The sequence below is a fragment of the Oreochromis aureus genome, linkage group 5 (genome assembly GCF_013358895.1).
Source record: "Oreochromis aureus strain Israel breed Guangdong linkage group 5, ZZ_aureus, whole genome shotgun sequence".
NCBI classification, from domain to species: Eukaryota; Metazoa; Chordata; class Actinopteri; order Cichliformes; family Cichlidae; genus Oreochromis; species Oreochromis aureus.
Window position 1 is genome coordinate 23,960,407 of NC_052946.1, and position 24,689 is coordinate 23,985,095.

Below are 24,689 nucleotides of genomic sequence, written 5' to 3' on the forward strand. Positions count from 1 at the left end.
TCCCGCTTTAGAGCTGCCAATGCTCATCCACTCTGTTTTGAATTTGAAATTCATGACCCGATTGCTGCTCTTTGTTATGTACTCAGAACACGCATTGCCCACACAGGTAATTCCTTTAAATCATGCTTGGGTTATTCTGGCATCCTTTCTTTTTAACATTTCTTCATTGTTGTGTCTCTTCCACATTTTTCACATTTATCTATGATATATGTCCGAGCTGTCACTGTGTACTTGACAGACAACTGAATATGTGCTGGTCATTTAGACCTAATAATCTTTTGTAATTCTCATCATATTGGAATTACTTGACCATGCCTGTTGCTCAGTGTTGATTTCTATTATTGATTACTGTGGCAGTTTGTCATTTTAAATTAAACCAGCAGTTTTAGCCCAATTTAAGATAAACTAATAGACTGACTTGCAAAACTGTCTGTACAGTTCACTGTCATGTAAGGTAAAGAGAAGTGGCGTTTCCTCACCATTAAGAAGCTTGAATCAGTAATTTAAAAAAAATTGCTAGCAAAGAAAATGATGACTTGATTATTAAATCGATACAAGTCATCAACCTATGTTTTTATACCCCACATAGGTCTACATTTCCACAGTTAGTCTTGTGTTCCATCTCCCTCCTCCCACCACGAGCTAGTCATGGGAGATGGCTGGTGGGTACCTGTCCCACTGTCACAAAGTGCTTGCTCATAGGAAGTAGTCTGATTGCTGGGGTTTTCTCTGTATTTCTATAGGGTCTTACAGCATAAACCATCTTTAGGCAACTGTTGTTATCATTTGGGCAATATAAATAAAACTGAAGTGACTTGTCCTTGATATTACTGCATTTCTTTTGCTATTTTTAACTCCTAAAGAGAATAACTTTACTCAGGTGGTGTAGATTTTTTTTTTTTTTTTTTTTTTTTTTTTTCTGGGTGGACAGCTTCTGATCCCATGCAGACAGAGCCCGCTGCTTGCCTCAGACACCGGTTCATCAACATAGAACTGGATGTAGCCAATACTAAGGAGGATAGGCCCTCAGGATTGCCACCAAACACTCGGGCTGCCAGCGCCTTAAGTGGTCTATTTGTGATTCAGCAGCAGAGTCTTGCTGGCTGCCAGGCTGGCATAGAGTCAACCTCCCGGGGGGCACTGTGTTAATGCGGGCCCCCAGGCCGTGGGACTCGGGTAATTGGGCCCGCATGGTCAGTGTCAAGGCACCCCTGCCACCTCCAAAACAAAGGCCACCTCCCAGGCAAGCTGTTAGGGACAGAGAGACAAACCCCTCCTGATCACTGCTCTGATTCACTGGATGGCCTTATTCAATTACTGGAACATTTTATGTTTTTTGTATTGACCTGCAGTTACAGAAATGAACTGGGAGCCTTGTGCTTGTGTGTCTTCCCTTTATCTGCCTATAGCTCTCCATCCTTTTATCTGTCTTTGTCTACATATGTAAAGCGCTTTGGGGTCCTTAGGGACCATAAAAGCGCTATATAAATACAGGCCATTTACCATTTACATGTCTATCTGTGCATGACCACAACCATGTGTCAGCTATCTCATATCAGCTCTTAACTGATAAATTGGAATGGGTGCCTATGTTGTCTGATATGACAACTTTTCCGGTCTCTCTCCCTTTCAACAGAACATATCGCATCACGCATACAAAAATAACCTTGGGGAAATTTGGAAATGGTGTCATTAAACAGTTTGTCCAGCAGAGCAGCTCCAACTCCAGTCTTCTGTGAAATGCATAGCTAATAAATGATGTTCCCTTCATTTTCCCTTCTGGATAACTCTTAATACATCATAGATATATGTGCATTTAAACATATAAACAACCTTGGCCAATATTGGAATGTTTTAGCTCTGTAAATGGCAAATATATGTTGGGTTCTAATATAAATCAATCCAGTCCCCTAAACCAACATTAACATGGAACATGGTTGAATGCTGAGAAGCTGAGGACATGTCCCTAATCGCTAAAATCTTCCACTGGTGCATCCATTCACATTTTTCTCTTGCTTTGGCTGTGTCTTGATTTGGGGATTATGATCCCTGTTGCTTGCTTTGTGGCCTATCCAGACAGCCTGAAGCAGCTCTCTTGATCCCCCAGACAACTCCCAGATCTTTGACTACTGTGATCCTCTGTCCCTCTGCCCGACTTGCATGTCTTTCTTTCTGTCTATTTGCAGCAGCTTGGCGCCCTTTCTCTTTATCACATATTTAGAATTCCTCCCTTTATTTGGCACCAGCTAATAAGACAAAGGTATCTCTCTTGCCTTTTTAAGGTTTGGTGGGTTTAAAGGATCTTGAGGTTTAGCTTTGCTTTGTTGACAACTCTCTCTCCCTCTCTCCTCAGTGTTAAACTGCCCCACAGCCACAGTTGCGCTCCCCATTGATTGGCAGAATAATTATGGACTTGATTTGTTCAACCACAGGCGAAGTGGGATTGAGGGAGTAGGGGAGCTGAAAGAGCATGTATACCATTTTTCTTTTTTAAGAGCGCAGCAGAGAGGTCTGCTTGCCTGCATCTTAAAAACCAACTCGAACAAAATGTAACCTACTAATATAACTGACACGTAGATTACACTGTAAAACACGCACGCTTGTGCACAGCGTTCAGAGACCTCAGTTGGCGACTGGCTCTGCTGTAGGCTGCAATAAGCTGAACAATGTGCTCAGCCGTGTGAGCAGTGAAGCGATAATTGACACATCCTAAAAATGCAAGTAAGGACTGGGTTATTAATGCTTTCTTCCTGGGGGTGGTTTCAGCGGAACCATTAAGCCTTTAATTGAGAAGGAAGACTGACATTAAAAGCTGTTGCCTTGGCATTGCTGGTACCTACTTCTTTTGTTTTTTAATGAAGATGAGGCTTAGGGTGGTTCGCTGCATGATTAGAGCTCACGTGCAATCGCAATACTCAGACGCACTGCTATTTTAGTTTGAAAGATCCTTAAAATAACCCCATAAGTCCTTTTGACTCAGGGGTGGAAAAAGTGAGGAGTCTCTCCTTTGACTGAAGGGCAGGTGAGCAGAGTTCCCACCCCTCCCTGTTTACCCCCCCCCCCGCAATCACTAGGAAAACACGAGCTTCTCCCACGCTGTATATAAAGCCGTTGATATGGAAGGTATGACCCGGGTTTCGGTCGAGAGTACACATGCCAAAGTCTTGTTACCAGGTTACATCACTGTTGTTGTTGTGAGTGCATGTGCCAAATCTTCAGGCATAACAGAGGGAGCACACTTAGCGATTCCCCTCCCTTTTGCCAAGTTACCATCACACTACGGGAAGATTCTTGTCATAATGAGCTCTCTCTCTCTCGCTCTTTCACTTTCCCTTGTTGTGTCTCTCTCCATCTCGTGCTCTCCTGTTTCTCTCTCTCCAAACACGCCAAAGTCAGGTCAGCATTTAACAATCATTGGTGTAAATATTTATTGTGGTTTGTTTGAATCCTAGTGACATTGTTTTTAATGCTGCATTCATCACCTCTGCAGTTCTAAGGTAGCACATGCAGCAGCACAGTCATCAAGGGCCTTAATGGTTGTGTCTGTAGCTCAGCAGACACATGCTGCTGGAGTGTTAGCCGTGACGGATGCATGACTGCAGTAAAAGGGGATTAATCGCGGAAATTGCAGATAAGTGCAGGAGAGCGCTGGTCTGGTGCCTATCAACAGTCTTCTGTCTGCAAGTGGGAGTCAGAATGTGAGCAGAATAGACTACTCTTTTCTCAGAGAGGAAATGATGACAGTAATGCACAGGTATTTGAGGGGAAGTAGTTCTCGGTAGGCAACTCCGTGTTCTAGGTACGAAATAAAATGGGTTGACTGTGGTGTAGCCTTATTATACAATAAAAATAAATTTTTTCCTATTACAGCAAGCATTTGTCATTCTATAGAAACTTGAGAGGAAATGGCAAACTGAAAACTCATAATGGCAACGCACAAAGGAAGTTAAACATTTTAATGGTTTAATGCAGCTCTGATCGCCTATTGTGTATAACTAATGTATATATATTTACATATTTCTAATGCTCTCCAATGACTGAATAAATTGAGATTGGTTAAAAAAAAAAGTAATTGGTGAAAAAAAAGTTTAGGTTGCAAAGTAAACCAGTCCTGCCTTGCTTTACAACTTAATCAAAGAGCCATAAAAAAAGAGATGTCTTCACATCGACTCTTGCTGGTAACTCACTTAGGAAGTGAGGTTAGCTATCAGTAATCTTTAAAAAACATACTGAAAGTAATTTAAGTCATTCTAACTTTTGTTGACTTGTGTTGAACAAAATTCTCAATTCTAAATGTTTAAAAAATGAACACATTTAAGATATTTCAGTAACCCTTGCTCAAACACGCTGCTGCACACAGTGTCCTGAAAATGCATAGACATCTATGTTATACTTTGGGTAGCATCTATTATGAGGTGATGCTGCATTATCCTAAATCCGTTTATTCTTGCTATACAGTAGGGATAGCAATATTTGCAAATAACAGTGTTAACAAACAGACTTTTTGTTGCACAGTGGACAGAGAGCAACACATTTCTACACTGATACATATGTGTGCAGGACGCTCCGTTTGCATGCCTTCAGTTATTGAAGGTGTATACAGAACTCTCCAGAAACACCAAACACCTTTCATGTATGTTGCATTTTGAGTTTTCCTTCACTTTGATCTACAATTTCACGTCATTTATGGTTAAGTCTTAACCGCGTTAAGGAGCCAGGCTAATGAGATTCCCCGTAAATGACTGTAATCCGAGTTCTGACAAAATGCTAACGGGAGCTGAAGTTCGTCTGTTGCTTCCAGCTGTTTCTAGAAGCCTTTCTTCTGAGTTTATTACACACTCGCAGCACAAAACGGCATCACAAGCCATCCGTAAGCCTTTCCAAATCCAAAGAGTTCTGCCCATTTAGACGTGTGGCACAACAGCAGTAACCTCATTAATTATGTATGATAAATTATCCCTGACACAGAGATGGAATTGATCAGAATCTAACAGCAAATTACACTGTGATCCGCACTTCAGGCCAGTGAATTGTGGTTTGCAAGCTACGGTTTAACACTTGTCTCATCTGTTTACTGAAGTTTATTAAAGCGCTTATGAATGTGTTCCCATGGCTACTTGGATTACATGGCTTCAGTTATCAAAAATATAGCCACCAAGTTCAGAGAACTCTGACATAATGCATTATACATCTCTGATGTACTGTTAACACATAGGACATGATATAACACTAGTACTGTGGCTTCTTCTGTCAGAGTCATTGAAATGTTTGAATGAAACTGTGAGGAGCCTTTAGATAAAGGCAATGAGAGAGTTATGCATCTGAAAGGGGTTGTATTTTAGATGCACCTAAAGGGTCTGAAGGGAATTGGCTAAGGATTTTGAAATGTAACCCTCCAGTTCACCCCACACTCCAGTCAATATATTTATTAATGGGCTTTAGAGTGGTCACTATGCATCCCCCACTTCTGTGTGCTAAGCTAGGTTAATCGCTGATTGGCATAAACACCCATAAAAATTAGAGTCGTATTGAGCAAATGTATTTGTAAGCTTTAATTGTAGAGAATTTGTATACCGTGTTCACCTTGAAGAGATGTGTTATAGTATAGAGTCACGTATAAACCTGTTTTTACTCATGCTGAGTTAAAATTACAGCTTTTGCATTGTCCTCAGTAGTTCCTGCAGTGAGCACAGACACAGTGACAGGTGCTGTTTTTTGATACACACATACTCGAGATGCAGGTTAACGCATATGCATTTCTTTAGACAAGCATAATAACAGTTTTATTTTTTTCTGATTCATTGGCCTTGCATTTAAATAAAGAGAAATGACGGATGGCAAACCTGCATGCTGTTTCAGTTAGAGTAGTTATTCTTGATTTGCATTGGCTATGGGCTGCATGTCAGTTCTTTAAGTGCTGGTTCCTACTGCAAATCCACACTAGCCTGTTTTTTTTTTTTTGCTTTTCTCTCTGGACAGGAAAAAAAATACCTGTAATTCAAATAGTAAAACCTATTTAATTCACGTTTTGTTCTGCCTACTTCCCTTTCGTGTGCAGCACTTCTGCTTCAGTTACTAGTTCCCTTTTTGGTGAATGTCCTGCCTGTTAGTTTCATTCATTGGCACTGAGGCAATGTGTGACAAGAGCAGAGTGACCTTATTATAGGATATTTTGTGGGTAGTTTTTCTCAAAACATTACTTCAGTTGTATTTATATAGTGCCAAATCACAACAGTGGTCAGCTGAAGAATTTATTTTATGAGGAAAAGACTTTACAATATATTGCAACAGTTTGAATTCCATGCTCATCTTTCAGGAATCATTAGTAAATGTTTGCCAGTTGTTTGAAACTGAGGCTGTAATTGCTATTAAAGCTGGATACTGGACACAGATTGAACTTTTGTATTGTGCATGCAGTCCTAGGTTCAGAACTGTTAAACTACTAGAGTATAGGTCACAAATGTAAAGCAGAATTGTCGCATAGAGATGTTTGCTCAAGGTCCCCTCTTGTCTCATATGTATTGACTTATTATATGAATATAATTATTAGCTTTATGTAAGAAAGACTTTATTTAATAGGCTGGTTAAGAGTTGTTGGATGAAATTGGACAAGCCAAAGCTGCCATGCAGATTTCAACGGTCGATACCCCACAACCCAAGCCTGTTGCTACTGCTATGACCTCCCATTGCATTATTAATAAATAACATGCTAGAGACGAGGCATTGTGTAAAGCATAAATATAAATGCAATAAAATAATCAAGAGTTAGTTTTGTCGTGTCACTGAAGCTTACTGTGTAGTTAGCCAAGCTCTGAGCTGTAATGCACAATTAAGTTGTTGTTGTGTTTTTTTTTTGTGTTTTTTTTTGTTTTTGTTTTTTAAAACGGAGCGCTCATTTTGTGGTGGTTGTAAATGCTTTTGTGTAAGTATAGGTTCAGGAACGGCTGTTTTGAAATGGCTCTTGTAATGTTTATATGTTATCTGATGCAAATTAGCCATGTGCTCATGTAGCTTATGCTAATTAGCCATAAGGAGCTATGGTGATTAATACCTAGTTAAAACAAGCAGCGGTGTAAGTGCTAAAGTAAAGAGTGAGCTGGAAACACACCCAAACATTTGGAGGTTTTATTCTTCACGATCCAGTAATAATCTACGCCGATTGGTTCATACCACATCTTAAACACTGCTGTTTGGAGGTTTTTCAGAAGGCTGCAGTGAGATGTGATTGTGGTTCAGAGAGTGCACAGTTTTTGAAACGAGTTCAAAGATTGCATATTTTCATACCCTCACATCCTCGCATCCGACCATTTGCTGCATAACGTGGTTAAGTATGAAATTGTCTATTTTGGGAAAATATAGTGTATCCCTACATCCGATGTCACAGAAGAAGGTTCCAGATATTGCTTAGCCGTCCCAGGAAACACTTTGTACGTACACGCCTGTAATGATGTTAGTATACTTTATGCAAACATGCACCCATTCATCAACCCTCCTCGCTTTCTAAATTGCGATTAAAGACGTGCTTACTGTCACCGTAAAAAATGTTTGAAGTCATTTAAGTGTCATACACTGTAGTAATATCACAGCTGAAATATTAATTTCACTCTGGGCCATGCATTGTTGTGGGGGTACTAAAATTTTAAGAGCTTGCTAAGTGCAGGCATGAATTTTGCAATAGTGGTGACGGGAGTACAGCACTGATTTTATGACGCAGTTGCTGACTGGCGGCTTGGTACATGCTTGCCTAACACGAGCTGACGTAATCTGCTGTGTTACGTTGAGTAATCCCTGGTCGTTACTCTGCTTGTTACCTCATTGGGGATTCTTGAATAAAAGAGATCTTGGCATATGTATAATAGCCATGCTGTCAGTTTGATTGAGCCACTTCAAACTTAGTAGCTGAGACACCAAACACAATCACTGATTTGCTGTCAGTGCTCTGCTGGCAGCAGGACTGTTGATAAGTCCTGTCAAGAAGTTGGTAAATTAAGATGTTTCAAATACGCCTTCAATTTTTCATTCAGAACTAAATCTGCCATTAATCCCTGGAGGATAAAGAAATGTTGAGTGTTGAATAGAGAATAGATTTGACTGTCCATTTCTCCCTCTCAGCACTCAAAAAATACTCTTGGCACTCCATTCTAAAAACAAATTAAAGTGGAGAGAGGGAGAAAGAAGTTTTTCTTTCTTTCTTTTTTTTGTTGGCGATGACAGTGATGGAACCTCATTTTCCTACAGCTAGATCAAAGTGTCTCCATGTGTGTGGCATTGCAGCCTTTTCCCTTGGCCTCCTAATGATACAGCCTGAACTCAAAGACCCCTTGGATGCAGACCATTGCCACTTTCCACTCTGTACCAGGCCTGATGCCATCTAGGTTGTGCCCTTCAAGCCCACCCCCACCGTTCCATGTCCTCTGGCTTTTCTCGTCTTCCCCGCCTCCTCTGCCCACCCCCAAATCTGTTGGTGTATGTAATCAGACAGCCCTCTGTGATGCAGCAGTGGGCTCGGGCACATCCCTGCGTTGACTGTCCCACTGCTTGGATAATGAAGGCAGCTGGGAGGCCGTCTTACTGCCTCCTTGTGTTGTGCTTCATCATTCCTGCCACAGCACAAGGTTTTCTAATTAAGTCACCATCTTGGCCTTGCAGATTATGTAGCAGCTGGATCATTAGCGTGGAGGGTCAAATGGCATGTGTCTCCATGTATCGGGCGGAGCACTTTTCATCAACCCTTGTCTCAGTCACCTCACCTCTGCTGGCCAACAGAAGGCTCAGCCTGCTTCCTCCTTGCATGCCCCCTTTATGCTCGGTATTTTGTGAAAACATTTTCATTGCAATGATGCATCATGCTGCAAGTTTATCAGTTACACATAAGTCTCTCTCTTTTTTTTCTCTTTTCTTTTAACGCTCTTCTGCTTTTCTGATGGCAACATGCTGTATTTAATAATGCAGGAGGGGCAGACTTTTAGAAATACTTGTACAAAAACACTAATGTATAAGCAAGGCTTGTTGCCTGACATTTTGTCAACTTTTATTTTGTAGTTGACTTCAGTGTGTGTTTTACCCTATGTCTTGGCCCCCTGAAGGTTCTTATCTATATTGAATATTAAGACATGGTCATGTTGCCATGCAACTACTTAGGTCCTTTTAGCCCGTTTCTATTTCTAGCATTTATGTACCTACAGCACCATATGACAGCATTGTATCGTAATTTCACATCAGTAACAACAAGTTGAAACCAACAAAACTTTCAGTGACGTATTGTGACGTCAGCATGTTGCATAGCAACAGACTCAAATCAAAGGCCAAACAATACTGTAGCTTGGGCATGTTCTGGCAGTTTAAAATAAGTGACAGACTGTAACCCGGGGTTAGTTTTTTTTAATGTAGGCAAAGTATTTCATATTAAATGCTCTTGATTATTTGTGTTGAACCAGCTCTAAACAGTTAGTCAAATAGTCGATCAACAATAAAACAGTGAGGAATTTTGACAATTAATTGCTTAAAAATTTTTTATAAGACAAATTGTGGGATATTATAGTTATACCTTGTCAAGCATGTGTGTTTTGTGCCTTTTTCAGAACATCTGTGATAGGACAAAAGCATGACACAAGATTAAAGCTAAGTGTGCTGGCCCAGCAGTTAATCAGTCGAGGAAATGCTCCGCAGATTGATTGATTAAAATAATAGTTGCAACCCTACTTAACAGTGTGAACATCAATTAAATGGGCTATTGACTGAACTGAGATCAGTTTAAGAGTACCACATAGTATCTCAAAATGGACTCTGTACTGGCTGCACTTTCAGAGACGCTACGACACTGATGTAAAATCTGTACCGGAGGCCCGTATGGTGTATAATGTGTAGATTAATTTTAAAATCTAATTAGTTTTGTATTTCAATGGGCTTCTACTCATAGAGGGAAAATTACTGTCAGCAGCCCTGTGAGTCACCTTCAGTTCAGTTACAGGGTGGAGATGCCTTGTATTTATTTGTATGATGAGGAAGAGTTATTCACCATTAGTCTGACTCACCTGTCAGTATAGTCAGTCAGCAAGCCTCCTCATTTATCAGTCTGCTCATGACTGCAGCGGATGGGGGAGAAGTTTCAGTTCTCCTGTGTTGTGTTTTTTTTCCCTCTAGTCTGTGAACAGCCATGATGTAAGTGCTAATGAAGAATAAAAACAACAGATTCAAAACATTAAAAATATGTTTGAGTTTCATAAGGCTTGTCTGAACAGCTTGATTTTGATCCATTACCACAGATTCTCAAGGTAACAATATCAAGGGGGGAATCGAGTATCAAAACATCTTTCTAAACTTGTCATTTTCCAGCAGAAAGTGTTTGTATGTTTTCCTTCATGCTCTGTATGTTACAAACGCCCAGAGTTTGGGTACACGTACTGTATGACTTGACACCAAGAAGAAGGGGGGGCTCAATCATAAAAGTAGTTATGCTTTTGAAACATTCTGGCATAAATTCAAGGTAACCAAAGCTGCTTTTCTCTGTCAGATCCATCTTCCTTAGCCATGAAAATGGGAAGTTTTTGATACTCAGAGCATCCTTTATAGGAATTATATCAGTTTAATAGCAGGCAAGAAATGTAATGAATAAAAAAATTTAATGCATTTTGCTCAGAAAAACTTGGATTAGAAACTTAACAGTGGCTGATGAAACCTGACCCTGATTATACTAAGGGAAGATTTAAGACCAGTGCCCCAATCCATTAATGATCTCCCGCAGCCGGTTTTGGTTTTTCCTTTCTCCGAATTCTGTTTGGATGTGTGGAAATGCCTTCATCATCTGCTCTGCCTGTCTGCACTGATAGCAGATATTGAATTGGCTGCTGGGCACTAGCTAACCCCCACTGTGAGAGATCAATTGAAAGGGACAGCCATATACTGCTTCTCACAAACTGCCGGCCAATTTGGGAATTTCGTACTCTTCCTGATGCATTTCAGATGGTAAGCAGAGCAGCATATAAATTATGTTTTTTGTGTCTGTCTTGCCATGTTTTTTGACTTGCTCATTAAGTAAACGGATATAAAACAAATCTGAGATTTTAAAAGTTCGATGTCAGTAATAGAGTAGATATTTTTAATACTTGTAAAACTGCATTCAGACAAAGTGAGGTTCCTTTTTTTGTAGCATGTTTTAATAAAAATAATTATTAGTATAACAAGTAAAATTTATTAGTTATATTTAGCAAAAATACTCATTATTCTCAAATGTGCTTAAAAAGTTTGAAAAATCTGGTTCAGTGGCATCACAAGGGTACACAAACACTATTTTTGAAAGATATTTGACCTGTTAAGTGTTGTCAAGACTGTGTTATTTCCAGCCTGACATGCACTCAAACTCTCACATGCTCTCTCACACTAACAAACACACTTGTGTGAGCGTGCTTAGTCAAGAGAAAAATCCCACAACTTGGTGAGTCCTCATTCTGCTTTTCCCCTCAGCCTGATTGCATTTTCATACACACACACACACACACACACACACACACACACACACACACACACACACACACACACACACACACACACACGTACAGATACGTCCTTTCACCTATCTTGGTAACTTTAGGCTTTTCAACTCTGCCCCTCTATTTTAAGACGCAGAGGGCAGTGTGCCGAGAGGGACAGCGAGACAGGCTGTTACAGGCGGCGAAACGCGCGGTGCCGAGGACAGTTTGCAAGATGACACTAGCTGGCTTGTTTACAGCAGAGGCTCGATTTGGCGAGGAAGGGGTGGTGGGGAAGGAGGCAGGCAGGGAAGAACAGAGAGGGGGTTTACTACCCTCAAGAGAGTCGGAATTCCTCCTGAGCCGTTCCCCCATTTGGCTGGCAGTTGTGAAAACAATTGCCTGGCATTTACTCTCTCTGTGCAGATGGAGTCCCAGCTATGAGTCAGCTTTCAGAGCAGCAAGTGGTGGAGAAAGTGGTTGGCTTGTGATCTACTGCACAGCGAATATAAGCATGCTTTACAAACACGCCTGGTTTTTGATATTGGAGCTGTTTCCTTCTCTACATTCCCAACGTTTAATTTCTCCTTATCAGACAGGCTGGTTGACTTATTTAAGCATGTCTCTTTGCTGTTTCTCTACAGCTGATCTCCAGAAGATGGTATGCTGATGTCCTGAGCTGAGGGAGCCTTAACTTCATTCCCCACTCGCCTTTGTTATTCCACACCTGGTCTGCTCTCCATCAGTCACCAACACCAACAGCTACCACCAACACCTTCACATTTTCCCCACCCCCTTTTGTCCAGCCGGTCGTCACCATGACGTCGGAGCTGGAAAGCAGCCTGACCTCCATGGATTGGCTCCCTCAGCTGACCATGCAGGCGGCCATTCGCAAGGCTGATGCCCAGAATGCCCACGGGCCCGGCATGGGAAAGAAGAGCGCCCTGCTCGATCCCAACACCACGCTGGACCAGGAGGAGGTGCAGCAGCACAAGGACGGCAAGCCGCCCTACAGCTACGCCAGCCTTATCACGTTTGCTATCAACAGCTCGCCAAAGAAGAAGATGACACTGAGCGAGATCTACCAGTGGATCTGTGATAACTTTCCCTACTACAGGGAGGCGGGCAGTGGCTGGAAGGTGAGGAAAAAGAAATCTTGACTATTCATTTTATGGAGATGAGGAAATGCCATAATAATTCTGCCTTTAGTTGGGCTTTTAATGCTTTGACTGCCATGTTTTATTTGTTTTCTATTTTTTTTGAAAAGCAAATGCTAAGGCAAAACGAGTTGCTCAGACCTGTACATTATTACATTTAGAAAAACCACCTCCGGTACCAGGGTATCCTTTAACAGACATCTGATATCCAGAATATTGAATATTATCGTTGTTGCTCTTTTAAAATTCATTTGGCTGTGCGTTTGATTAGATTCTCCTTTGACCTTACGTTTTTGAGACGAGCTGCTGACAACATTCATCGAAGAAATTCTTTGACTTAAATTGTTGTTTGGTGGGATCTGGATGTCTTAAACAAAGTGAGATTCCGTTGGTAATCACCATTGTCACTTCTGAGAAAGCTTGGAGAGAAACTATGAGTGTGCCAAATCACACTAAGTGCCTCAGTCCTCCGAATGAAAAATGGTGCAGCCCTGAGAGAACCATATGAAGTGTAAAACCCTGGATTAATATTCAGGGAAGTGGCCCCTATCTGTGCGAACACAGACTAAATAGCCCATTCATGGGTGGTATTATTCATTGCAGATGCCTTGATAGGAGAAGGCCATTATGCAGAAGGAGAGAGCCAGTGCTGTGTCATCATCTCAAGGAGCCCATGATATACCGAGATGAAGCTATGCTGATTGCCTTTTAAAGGGCCCAGATGGAAATTGATATTAGAATGAGTTTTCCAATCAGTCGACGTTTATTGGAAATAGAATCTTAGGCACTGCTTTATTGCAGTCAGACAAGATGTATGAAGCCCATTTCCTGGGGCGACAAGATCTGGCATGTGTACAGGCTGCACTGAGGTGTGTGTGTGAGGGGGAGATGAGAAAGCATGTGTTATTATAAATGGATTGATTTTAGCTTTTGTGGCAAGGCCCCTTTTGTAAGGAAATGAATTGTTTTATTTTGCAGCCTTTGTTTCCTCTTTTACCTTCATCATCCCTTATTTAGTTGTCAGTAACACAGCAGCATATGTGCCGTCGACTGCATGTGTTCCTGCATTGAGTTACAGGCATTTCCAGCTCTGCATTTTGTATACCACCTACCTCCGTGTGCAATGAAATGTTAAATTCATTGCCAAATGATTTTTCGCCAGATGCTGATATAAGGTTAGAGGAGCATTTTTCACCGCCTCTGTTTTTGGATTGTGAGGAAATCCAGTTGCAGAACATGTTGCAATCATTGGTTAGACTGTACCTACTGAGATACTTTAAATGCTGCTTTCTCATTCAGAGCAGCAATGAGTAGATGATCATTTAGGTGGGTTGTAGTGGACTTGTTGAACTCCTACATATCCACAGACTTTACTGCTCAGAAATGTGAGGGTGTGACAGACTAGCCCAACTAAAATAACTGTAGATAAGACATAGCATGTAGTTGACACTTATCCCAAGCACTGTGAATGCACACACTTTTTATACATTTTAGAGTGGGTGGCCTCAGTGGGAATCAAACTGATGCTGCTGGCAGGGTTGACGCTTTGGTCTTCCCACTGAGTTACAGTTCCACTGTAGTTACAGCAGAAAAGAAGAAATTATGTTAAATTACCCAAGTGTTTTGCTGCTAATGTGTCTTTTGGTTCTTCTGTTGTGAAGCGTTGCTTTTTCCAACAGTCAGTAAGAACAGGACGTTATGTAAACTTGTTGCAAAAAGCCTACACTCTAAATAAGTAGAAGTAGCATTAAGGATGTGTACATGGCTTCATTTGTAGCTGATATCAATGTTTAATTTATTCCAAAACTTCAAACTGTGTATCAGATTAATGGTTTCAATGAGGGGTGTAGTGGAAACTTGTAATGATGCTGTCATGATATGCTGTCTGCTATGATGATGCTTATCACGATGCAGACACTCTGCAGCACAGTACAAGGCAAGCACCCACCATTGCTTTAATTTTCAAAGAAAAAATATCCCTAAATGTGGTCTTTTGGTATTTATTTGTTGCAGCCCGGTGTCAGCATGTGTATTGTTATTATCTAATCACACTAATCTGGCAACAAATATGATTAACTGTGATTTGGTTTCACCAGTGGTCAAAAATTACACCCCTCTGATTTTCATCTTTTTCTCTTCAAGTTGGGTATCTTGCCTTCACTTTACTCTCATTCATTTGATAACCGCTGCCATAAACAGTCATGGAGTAGTGACCCTGCTTAAATAATTTGAGGATCTGTTTAATGCGTTTGCATATGCTATTAAAAATGTAATGAATTGGCATCGGTGTATTGATAACCATTTTTCACACGACTTGTATAAAAAAATAAATTAGAAAAAGGTACAATTTCAACATGCCAAACAGAAGATTTATTCTTCTGTGTTAAATCTACATCTTGGGTATATCTTAACCTCAAATCCCTCTGAAACCGTACGATCTAAACCAACTAGCACCTCCTCGTAAAAGGAAACACAATTCACTATTCAGATTGGCCTTTTCAAGACTGTTTTTTTTTTTTTTTTTTTTTTTTATTTGCTCATTTCAGGCACAACAAACTGTTGATGCCTCCTGTGCATTTCTGGCTACTTTTTTGTTGCAGAATTTGAATTTGTCAGTGAGAGAATAACCATCATCACCTCAGTATAAGAAATAATAATCATAGCCTCAATATAAGGACTCATAGATGTCAGCAAATTCCTGGAGGGAGATTGACAACACTATCAGAATGGATGTGAGAGAATGTACAAAGAAGTGGACAATTATGCTTACCTCCAAGGAGGGAAAAATAGACCACAACAAAGAGTAGGGACCCAGGAGGGGGAAAAAGCCCCAGCATTTAGTTTCTATCGTGGCTAGCTCTGTATATAAAGCACCAGGAGACAACCACAAGTCAATTAAAATATAAAACACTGTGCAAAAGTATGAATGCTGGTAACAGTGCCGGATGCTTAAGTGGGTTACGTTGTAAGCTCTACAAAGATTCACCACAGAAATCTAAATCGTAACGCTACAGTCACACTAGGGCAAACGGTGGTTGGAGACTGCAGCAAACCTAAAAATATTGCAACCGTGTGCAATGCGATCTCATTCCCTTTGAAATGGTTCCTTTCAAGATGGGGACTTGGTCGCACTTGCAGTCAGTTGCAGTCTTTAAAACGACTTAAGTGCCTCAAGACGCAAAGAAATGGTAATAAGACCGAGTCATCTGTAATCGGTCTATTGCCAGTTTTCGATTGAATGTAGTAAAGTTGGCAATCATATGCAGTTTATCCGTCTTGCAAGTCTGTTGTCTACACACAGTCTGTTGCTTGCATTCAGAGTCGAGCCAGTACCTCGTAGAGAAATTTAGAAACAGTAATTGCAGTCGATATGAGTAAGACCACAGTTGTTTGGAGACCGGTTGCCAGGCAGCAGGCAACCAGTGCAATCACTTTGTGATCCAAAGTGGTTGCCTAGATGATGAGTGTGTTGCTCAGTGTAAGGACAGCTAGTCGGTTGTTACAACCATTGCAGTTAGTCGCATAATGTGAAAACGCTTCAAACCCTGTACGCTAAGGTTAGCATCTTATTTTTACTCCAATGTGACTGAGCAATAACACGCAGCTGATCTGATACAACAGTGTTTGTGGACTTTTGGTTTTTCTTGTTGCAAGTGCCGGTTTATCACCAATTTGGGAGTGAATTTATTCAGTTCTCCATGAGATGAGCTGACCAAATCCAATTTCGATAATGGGAAGCAAACATGCAACTTCAAGCAGTCGACCTTAAATTCAAAATTGTCCTTTGTGGGAGTGATTTTGGTGCACAAAAAAAGTAGAATTTGTAAATGTTCATATGCTACATGAGTATTATGTAATTTAAAAAGTGAATTTTGAATTTGAAACAAAAGGGTATAAATCATAAATTTCAGAAGCCTCTTCACTTTTGACTAGTATTTCGCATTTTTGTCTCAGTTACTACATTTAGATTTTCGAAAATACGAGGGCACTTGTTAGATTTTAGCTTCTTTTTTTTAATATACTCAAAACCACAATGTGCTATCTTGAAGTTGTTGGAATGAAAAGTGCTTCTTTCAGAGTCGGGTTTAAAATAGATTTGACGTAACTGGAATGATGTCTTCGATATGAGAGCAAGTTACTGAATTAGTCAGCGCTGGTGACGATTGACGCTCTTCAGGCGCTTTCTAGTTTAGTAAAGGCTTGCATAGATCGACAGATTCTGGCCTAAATGTGGGCTGCAACTGTAGAAATACCCCTCACATTTAAAAGTGTGAAAAACCACATCACTCTAACCAGGATGCTGTACAGCGCAGGAAACACTGAAAAAGCGGTTTTAAGATGTGCTCATAGGCTGGAGCCTGCGTCACAATTTTTTTTTCCTCAGTTCTTGTTAATAAGGTGTTTTCCCTGTCATAGATTTTCTGAGAATCTAAACAACAAGAATAATGCACATGGAATCTGTATAAATCTCTCATTGCATAAGACATTTGAATGAAATCCAATATAACTGTTTCCGTGCCCGGGGCATTTGAACAAGTTCCAGTAGCCTTAGGTTTGTTTCTAATGTTTTTGTGCTTGGAGAATTTTCACATCCCATCACACAAATGATATTTTCATCCAAGCCTGTGCAAAAGCCTTGGGAAAGGTTCTTCTCCCAATCACCAGGAGGTCACTTGCAGCTTTTATGCTTGTAAAGTTTTTTTTTTTTTTTTTTTTTTTTTTTTTTTTTTCCCTTTAAAATCCAAGCAGATACTTAAAAGATTTGGAAGAAACAAAAAGGCTAATTGAAATTGTATAATTCTGTAATATGCTTGCAATTCTCCCTGCACTGTGACTGTTATGATATGAATCCACCTATAGTGTGACTGAGTATGTTTGTGTGTGTAATTAGTTGGAAGCAAGCATGCCGGGGTGGGGTGAATGTAGGTCGGATGTAGTCATCGCTCCTCTGTTCCCCTGGAGATGTCAGTCGCAGGAATTTGGGACTCAACGCACGCATGAGTCTGTTCTGTATGATAATGCAAGCTGTGTCTGAGAGATGAGACCTGGCTAATCTGGGCACCAGCAGCTCATTTAATCATCTCAATAAAACTCCATTAGCCTGCGCTTTTAAGAAATATCAATAAGTGCTGTCAATAAAAACAGATAATTCATCAAGGTCAATAAAAAAAAAAAAAATAAATAAATACATAAAAACTAAAATAAAAAAAGGAAAAAAGTAAGCGCTGCCTTGAGAGTGCCGAATATGTGCTCGGCATCTATGAGCAAGCAATTAGTTGGTGATTTTCTTAACACCCTCTCTGGCTCTCTGAGGCATTTTTGATTCATGTTTTGCAGGTTTATCTAAGCAGTCGTGTGCATGATTCAGCTCATATACTGTAGCTTCTGCAGCCTTCTGTTCCATGCATGCAAAGAAGATCCATTATATTGCTTGAAGACACTTAATTTTACCGAAAGCTATATTTAAAAGATGTATCTAAAAAGTTATTTTCTCTTATGTTATGTCTTCTTTGTCATGACAAATATGTGTTGCTTAATCTCTGTGACATCAGCTGGTCCGATAACTCCTGAGATTAAAACATAAATGGGAATAGTCCTCAGCCACAAGGTCAGAAGATCATGCTCGTCTCTCCGTCAGTGCTGCTTAGTGAAGATGAGACTTGGGATTTAACTTGTGGTCTTATTCAGTGTTTTAGAACATACACTACCAAGTCATAAGTCATTATTTTTTTCAAAGGTTGAGGTTAGCATTTGAATGAAATTAACAAGTGGGTCACAAGTGCCCGAATCAGCCCTTTCTCTGCACAGTTGCTCTCTTGCGTGTCACGAAAGGCAAATCATGGTTCTCTCACTTTCACTACGACTGTTTGTGGGCCACATGTTGCATAAATGATTTGCAGACGTGTGGCTTCAAGACACCTGAAGGAGACTGCTGCGTGACAGAGGAGGGTATTCCCCTAATCAACTTTGTAGATGGACAGTAGTTTAGAAGACTGCTAGAGTAGTTTGTCTTTACAGTCATTTCTGAGTTTGATTTAAATTAGTTTGCTTTGTCATATTGTTTCATAAAAAAGCAGTTTGAAAAGTTATACTCTTTATCTAGTTGACAATAAAAAATGACTAGATTTAATCGTAGGGTCAAGTATAGAAATTTCTTTTGTTTTTATACAAAAATTGTTTAAAAAGAAATTACTCATGATAAAGCATTGTTGTAACTGTATTACTGTATATGAATTAAACTCAGAGGATTTTAAAAGCCCCTAATAGTACAAAATTAGAATTGCATATGTATTTGAAAATATGGTTGGAGTCTTTATTTTAGAAATTGGGGATTATTTCATTATATTTTGTAACAACAGTCGATCTGGTTGGCTAATCTGACTCTTACTTTAATGTCCACTTTGATTGTCTGAAAATATCTCAGCTCAGCTCAGCCATAGACAGAGTGACAGTATGTTTGATTTCTTTTTGGGTCTATTTTCTCTTTTAACAAAAAAAAAAAAGCTGAAATGTTGACCTCCACGTTCATCTCAAACCTTCTCCCGGCTCGTTGTAGGCTCACTTCAGGCAAAGTGTGTAAATTCCCCTCTGCATTTCTTCCAGGTGAAAAATGCCAGAGAAATTCGGGAGCAATTCTCAACCAGTTTTAAAAACGCTTGAAATGTTTGCTCTTGAACTTTAACTGAAGAGGAGATTGTTGCTACTGGCATGATTTTTATTTTATTTTTCTCTTCTACACCTGTGTACAGGAAAAGAAAATTAGTTGGAAGAGAACGGAAGCTGCTTTGATTGCCTAACAAACATTGAATCTCCCACTGCATTTTCACTGAGGTCCATAGCTCTTACATGATCTTGTTAACAGGGAAATATAGCTTTGGTCTGTAAATCGTTGAGTGTGCAGAGATGGGGCATGGAACTGCCTTCTGCAGGGGCCCTGGACCTTGCTTTGATCTCATTATAAAATGCAAATACACAGTACCCTAAACAGATCAAAGGTTCAACTTCCCATTGGATCTGAGGCTTAATAATAGCAGCCTGGAGCAGTTTACTATTTTTTAAAGAAGCGATTTGGGTAGCCACTGGTCCTCCAGGACATTATTTACTCTGGAGATAATATTCCTGCTTCTGACTAGTGACTAGCCACAGCTCAGAAAATCCTTGCTCCTGTTGCTTATTTAAATAAGATCGGTCAGGTATGAGCATTCGTGCCTCCTGCCCGTATCTCTCACCTCAAGCTTAGGTTTACAGGGCCTGAAATCTGAAAGTGGAAAATTGCTTCGGTGCTAGAGTCTCTGATACCTTCGTCTACTTTCATCATTACAGTGTAAAGCAAGCATTTACATTTTAAGGACTTTGCTCTTTACTAAATTTTCAGCAGTATGAATACATATTTAAAGTGATACTGTTTCTTTTGTAACATGCACGCTCTCAATTCCAAAGTTACTTTTTCTTTCTACAGAAATGTATCTTTTCTACTGCGGTCTCATGTTCACCTTGGCTTCCATGCAGTGTGATACATGATGAGTTTGTGCAGCAGTATTTTTAGCGCTTTTGCCTTATACTGGATTTCTTGTTAATTGTAGAGACAGGAAAAGTGGCTGCATGCTGGCCCGGCGCTGACTTTTTCAGGCTGTGGGAGGGGTAGTGATTCACTCGGCAGCCAGTTTGATCCTGCTGTGAGGCGGGTTCCCGTGTCAGGAAGCTCCAGCCTGGCCACCCGCCCACCAGCCTCACCTTGCACCCGCCTACCGGCGCCCCACCGCTCACGCTCTGGCCCTTAGAGTGGGCGGGGAGAGCAAGCTGGCAGGCCTTGGCATGGATACATTTTGGCAGGAGCTGCTGTCCCCACACTCCACTGAGTGAAGTGCTGACTGCAGTGCAGAACATAAAAGGCCCGAGGCTTCTATCTCTTCCTCTTGTGGCCTGCAGGCCTGTGTACCGCTATGTTGGCTTCAATATTTTTTTTTTTTTTTTTTTTTTTTTTTTTTGGAAACTATTGCTGTCTTTTTGACAGTCTCTGCCATGGTCTCACAGTTCATACATGATATACATGACTTCTGTTATCATTTTACACAGTCATTAACCCTTAGTAGCTCCCTCCCATCTGCTTTTTCTGCTCAAGATGTGATACAACAGCTAGTTGCAAAAGCTGTTGACCATGGTCATCAATTGATTCAGTGAACTTCCTCCTTTGTGATAATGAAGTCGATATCTGACGCACAGACGAGGACAAACCATTTGTTTTGCAGCTTATTCCCCCTTCCAAGACTGATTTATGATGCAGAGAAGAAGAACACTGAGTACTGAGGGCTGTTGATTCAGACAAGAATTGTTCACAACTTTGCCCTTTGAATATAATAATACAAATAATATTAAGTATGTGTTATTAATATTATATATTAATATTATTTACTATTAATTTACTGTTATTTACTGTTACTGTTAAGTAAAAGCAAAGAAATGATTTGATTAACATTATTGCATAAACTATAATGAACAATTTACACATTGCATTTTTGCCCCCATTTTCCTTTTATTTTTTGCAGACTAGAATGTTATTGGACAGATTGCAGTTTCATGTTGCCTGTTTCCTCAGTAGTGCTTTACAAACTAAGGCAATACAATTTCTTGAGTTGTTTTAAAGTGTTGATGAAACAACCGGTTTGTACAAATCAGCAACCTGTGATGAAATAGTCCAATAAGATTGCAACCCTGGGAACGTTTTTGGTGTCCAGACCAAGAAAGTAAAAATAATCTCCAATTGCTCCATAAGTAGCAGAGCTGACTGCCTTCTAGCTTCAGAGCTCCTCAGACTCTGACTTGTTCTGTCTTCTTTGGCACTCTTTGCTTCCTGCAAACCAACTGACGTGTCGGGTTAGTGGTTTCTCGGTATGTGGTCACAGATACGTCTATGCAAATGAAGCAGGCCATTCGTATGTTTAAAAAAAAACAAACAAAAAAACAGATCTGTCATGTAGAGATAATAGAAACTTTAGGCAAAGCCAAACAGTAGTGTAGTGCATTGTTGAGGATTGCATTGGCGAGCTCCCCGAAGGGGATCCAAGAACATTCTTTTCTTGGTGAAGAAAACCCTTTCACAACATTTAGCTAAAAATCATCGGATTTATAAGTCTACAAATAAGGAGACATCTTAAGGTACGATCTACAAGCAAAAACAAAGATTAATTTTAAATTTGGCCACTATCCCATTGAATAAGATTTGCCTCAATTTAAAAATGTTGCAGCACTTTTAGCACTTGAACCACTTTTGGTTGCTTGCTGGAAATCCCCTGCTGACCATTTGCAATTTCACCAAGATTGTGCCAGATCAACTAAGCTGAATTTCATGATAGTTACCGGTTAAAACATGTAAAATAACCTGTTGAAGTACCTACCTAGTTGATGATCAAAGTTGCAGAGTGAAATCTGAAATATTTAGAGCTGCACTTTAAGCTCAGATTCACTCTTAATGCTGCTGGACTGGTAGAACGGCATTTCAATCTACTTTTGTTATAATATGATACAAAAGAAAAGATTTTTATCATCCCTGTGGCAGAATTTATTTTGGTCTCAAATACTGCACACTTACCACCTCCATAGTATTAGGAGGGAAAAAAACAGAAACGGGCAACACATTTTGTGGCAAATCACAACCACAAATGAAACACACTGCACATATTACACAACCAGCAATAGTATATGAAAATGTCATGTAGCCATGTCTGCATGGTTCTTTTTCATTTGAGGTAGGCTCATTGATGTGCTTTGTCTTCTACCATAGCTGGAGACTATGGGATGGTTCATACAAGATCTTTTTTTTTTTGTGCATGTCTGCAAACTCTGTTCACATATTTGGAAGGACTGCTGTTCATTCTTCCAAATAACCCCCATGACTATCTGTACCAGACAAACAAGTTTAGATTTTAACTGTACGTTAAGGGTGCATACCACACTGAACTCCTACACTTGCGTACACTATGTAGTTAAAAAAAAAAAAGTGTGTGTGTGGGGGGGTCCTCTGGTCCACTCTTTGCACCCTGTGTCTAGATAACAAATCTAATCTCTGCTGTGAACGAGAACACAAACCTTCCACGTGGGCCTTTCAGCTAAAGGTGTTGTCCAAATGAGTGTCAGTTTACCTGTAACTGCAGACATGGTTGATTGGTTCATTGTGTATAACCACTGGACTATGAATCCCCACTGACCTCAAATCTGGAGCAACTTCCTTATTTTTTCTTACATTTAAAAGGAGCCTGTTGGCATCACACCACAGATCAGAACTTTCCATTTCAGTCAAAAACTGAGCAGGATGGCACCAGACTCATGTAAGGATTTAAAAATGTAAGAATACTGAATATAAGCTTAAGGGATGGAGAGCTGACACAAACCTCAGGCGGTAGGATGCTGATTGATCTTGATTCTGAAAAGGGGTACTGATCACCCTGACATACTAGACTCAGTAGGTCAAAACGGGAACATGCCACTTTATAACATAAAATGATATTTATCTGTTTCAGTTTGGAAATAAGCAAATGTGAGAGCTGCAGTCAATGAAAAGGAGACGTGCAAAAAGTCTTGGGTTCTTCCAGGTGCCTAATAGTCAAACAGATAGCACTGTTGGCAGCATTATGTGCCCCACCCTTCCTTGTAGGCAAATTGGAATAGGGCCAGTGCAGAATTGACCTCTGCCTTGAGTACAGGCACTGTTTTTTTTAAATATTTCATCACAATGCAAGTCAGAGCCACATGTCTATAATCATTCAGCTGGACAAGGTTTCTTTGGAACTGGAATAATGACAATTTGTGTTCCCAGAGTGTGAGTCCACAGTACTGGAAAATGGGGCACTATAATGGGGTGAGCACTGCTGCACAGAACTTTAAGAGAGGACCAGGGGTGCCATCTGAGCTGGAATATTCCTTATACATGTCTAAAATGTACAGATCTGGGTTTGAAATGGTCTCCAGTTTGGTTGGACCCTTGTGTGGAGGTTATTCCGTTTATTGGCTTTTTGCAAATCATTCTTAGTGACATGGTGCTTTGCGTTTATTTTCATATTGGTTGGTGCTTATTGTGTAAGTCTCGAAGTGTTTAAAAGTCCACTGAAATAAAATAAGTCAGCTCTGTAAACTCACTTTTTTTGTGTGTTGTTTTTTGTTTTTCTTTTTTCTTTTTAGCAGTGAACCATCTTATTCATAAAAGGCCTACTGTTGCCTGACATGTATGGTGATGTGTGTTTTGGTAACTCCACTAAAGTTGCGTGTAGTCTGTTATTGTGAAAGCAACATCATCAGTTCCCAAAGTATGCTGAAGTGTCTATATGTTATTTCTCAACCATACAGTCACTGTGTTTTCGTCTGTGGATTACTTCTGTTAAAAAAAACATATTGAAAAGTGGAATTAAGTGGCCTATAGTACAATTGTAATTTGACAGGGGAGCTTTGGTTTATCAGATTTCTTTTTTTGTGTGTATTTTCCAAACAACTAAAACGTTCTCATATGTAACACATAACATTTATTTGTAAGTATGCCTTCTGTCCACTGCAGTTGTTGAACATTCTGCTGTTTGATCAGCAGCTCTTACTGCATTACTACTAAGAGGAAAAAACACCACATACAGATTATATTGTTCCCAAACTTGGCAGATAAGAACGTCCCAGGGACCGGAGCAGCAGTTCAACTTCAGTGCTGCATACAGCCTCTCTCACGGTGTACTGTCTGGACCAGCTGTCACTGACGAACAAAATGCTGCCCCCTCGATTTTGCCCTGTTGAATGAGTAAGAAATCCTCCAACTCCTATGAAGCAAAGTCGCTGTAAACACCTCCATTTTGCTTCTCAGTGACAGTGTTGCATGGTATTATACTCAACAGCAGTGGTCCGTGGTCTCTTTGCAGTCTCTCCTCCATTGCAGTCTGTCATAGAATAGCTGGGCTTGGGTCGATCCTCCTGTAGAGCAGAGGAACAGCAGTGCATCTCTGGCACTGTAGAGTAGCAACTCACCTTCTTCACATAAAATTTTTATTGGCATGTTGTGGCCAATTTCCAAACAATCATGGCCATTTAT

At 40.2% G+C, this 24,689-nt stretch overlaps 1 protein-coding gene across 2 annotated transcripts in view; it reads left to right on the top strand.

Annotated features, from left to right (window-relative positions):
- The window catches only part of foxj3 (forkhead box J3), an 84,568-nt gene that overhangs the window by 20,741 nt on the left and 39,138 nt on the right, over window positions 1-24,689 (top strand). For both annotated transcript variants that reach the window (XM_039612490.1, XM_039612491.1), the window contains exon 2: window positions 12,113-12,607. In XM_039612490.1, the coding sequence (XP_039468424.1) occupies window positions 12,287-12,607 (321 nt within the window). In that variant the 5' untranslated portion in view covers window positions 12,113-12,286. The remainder of the gene's footprint in view (window positions 1-12,112; window positions 12,608-24,689) is intronic.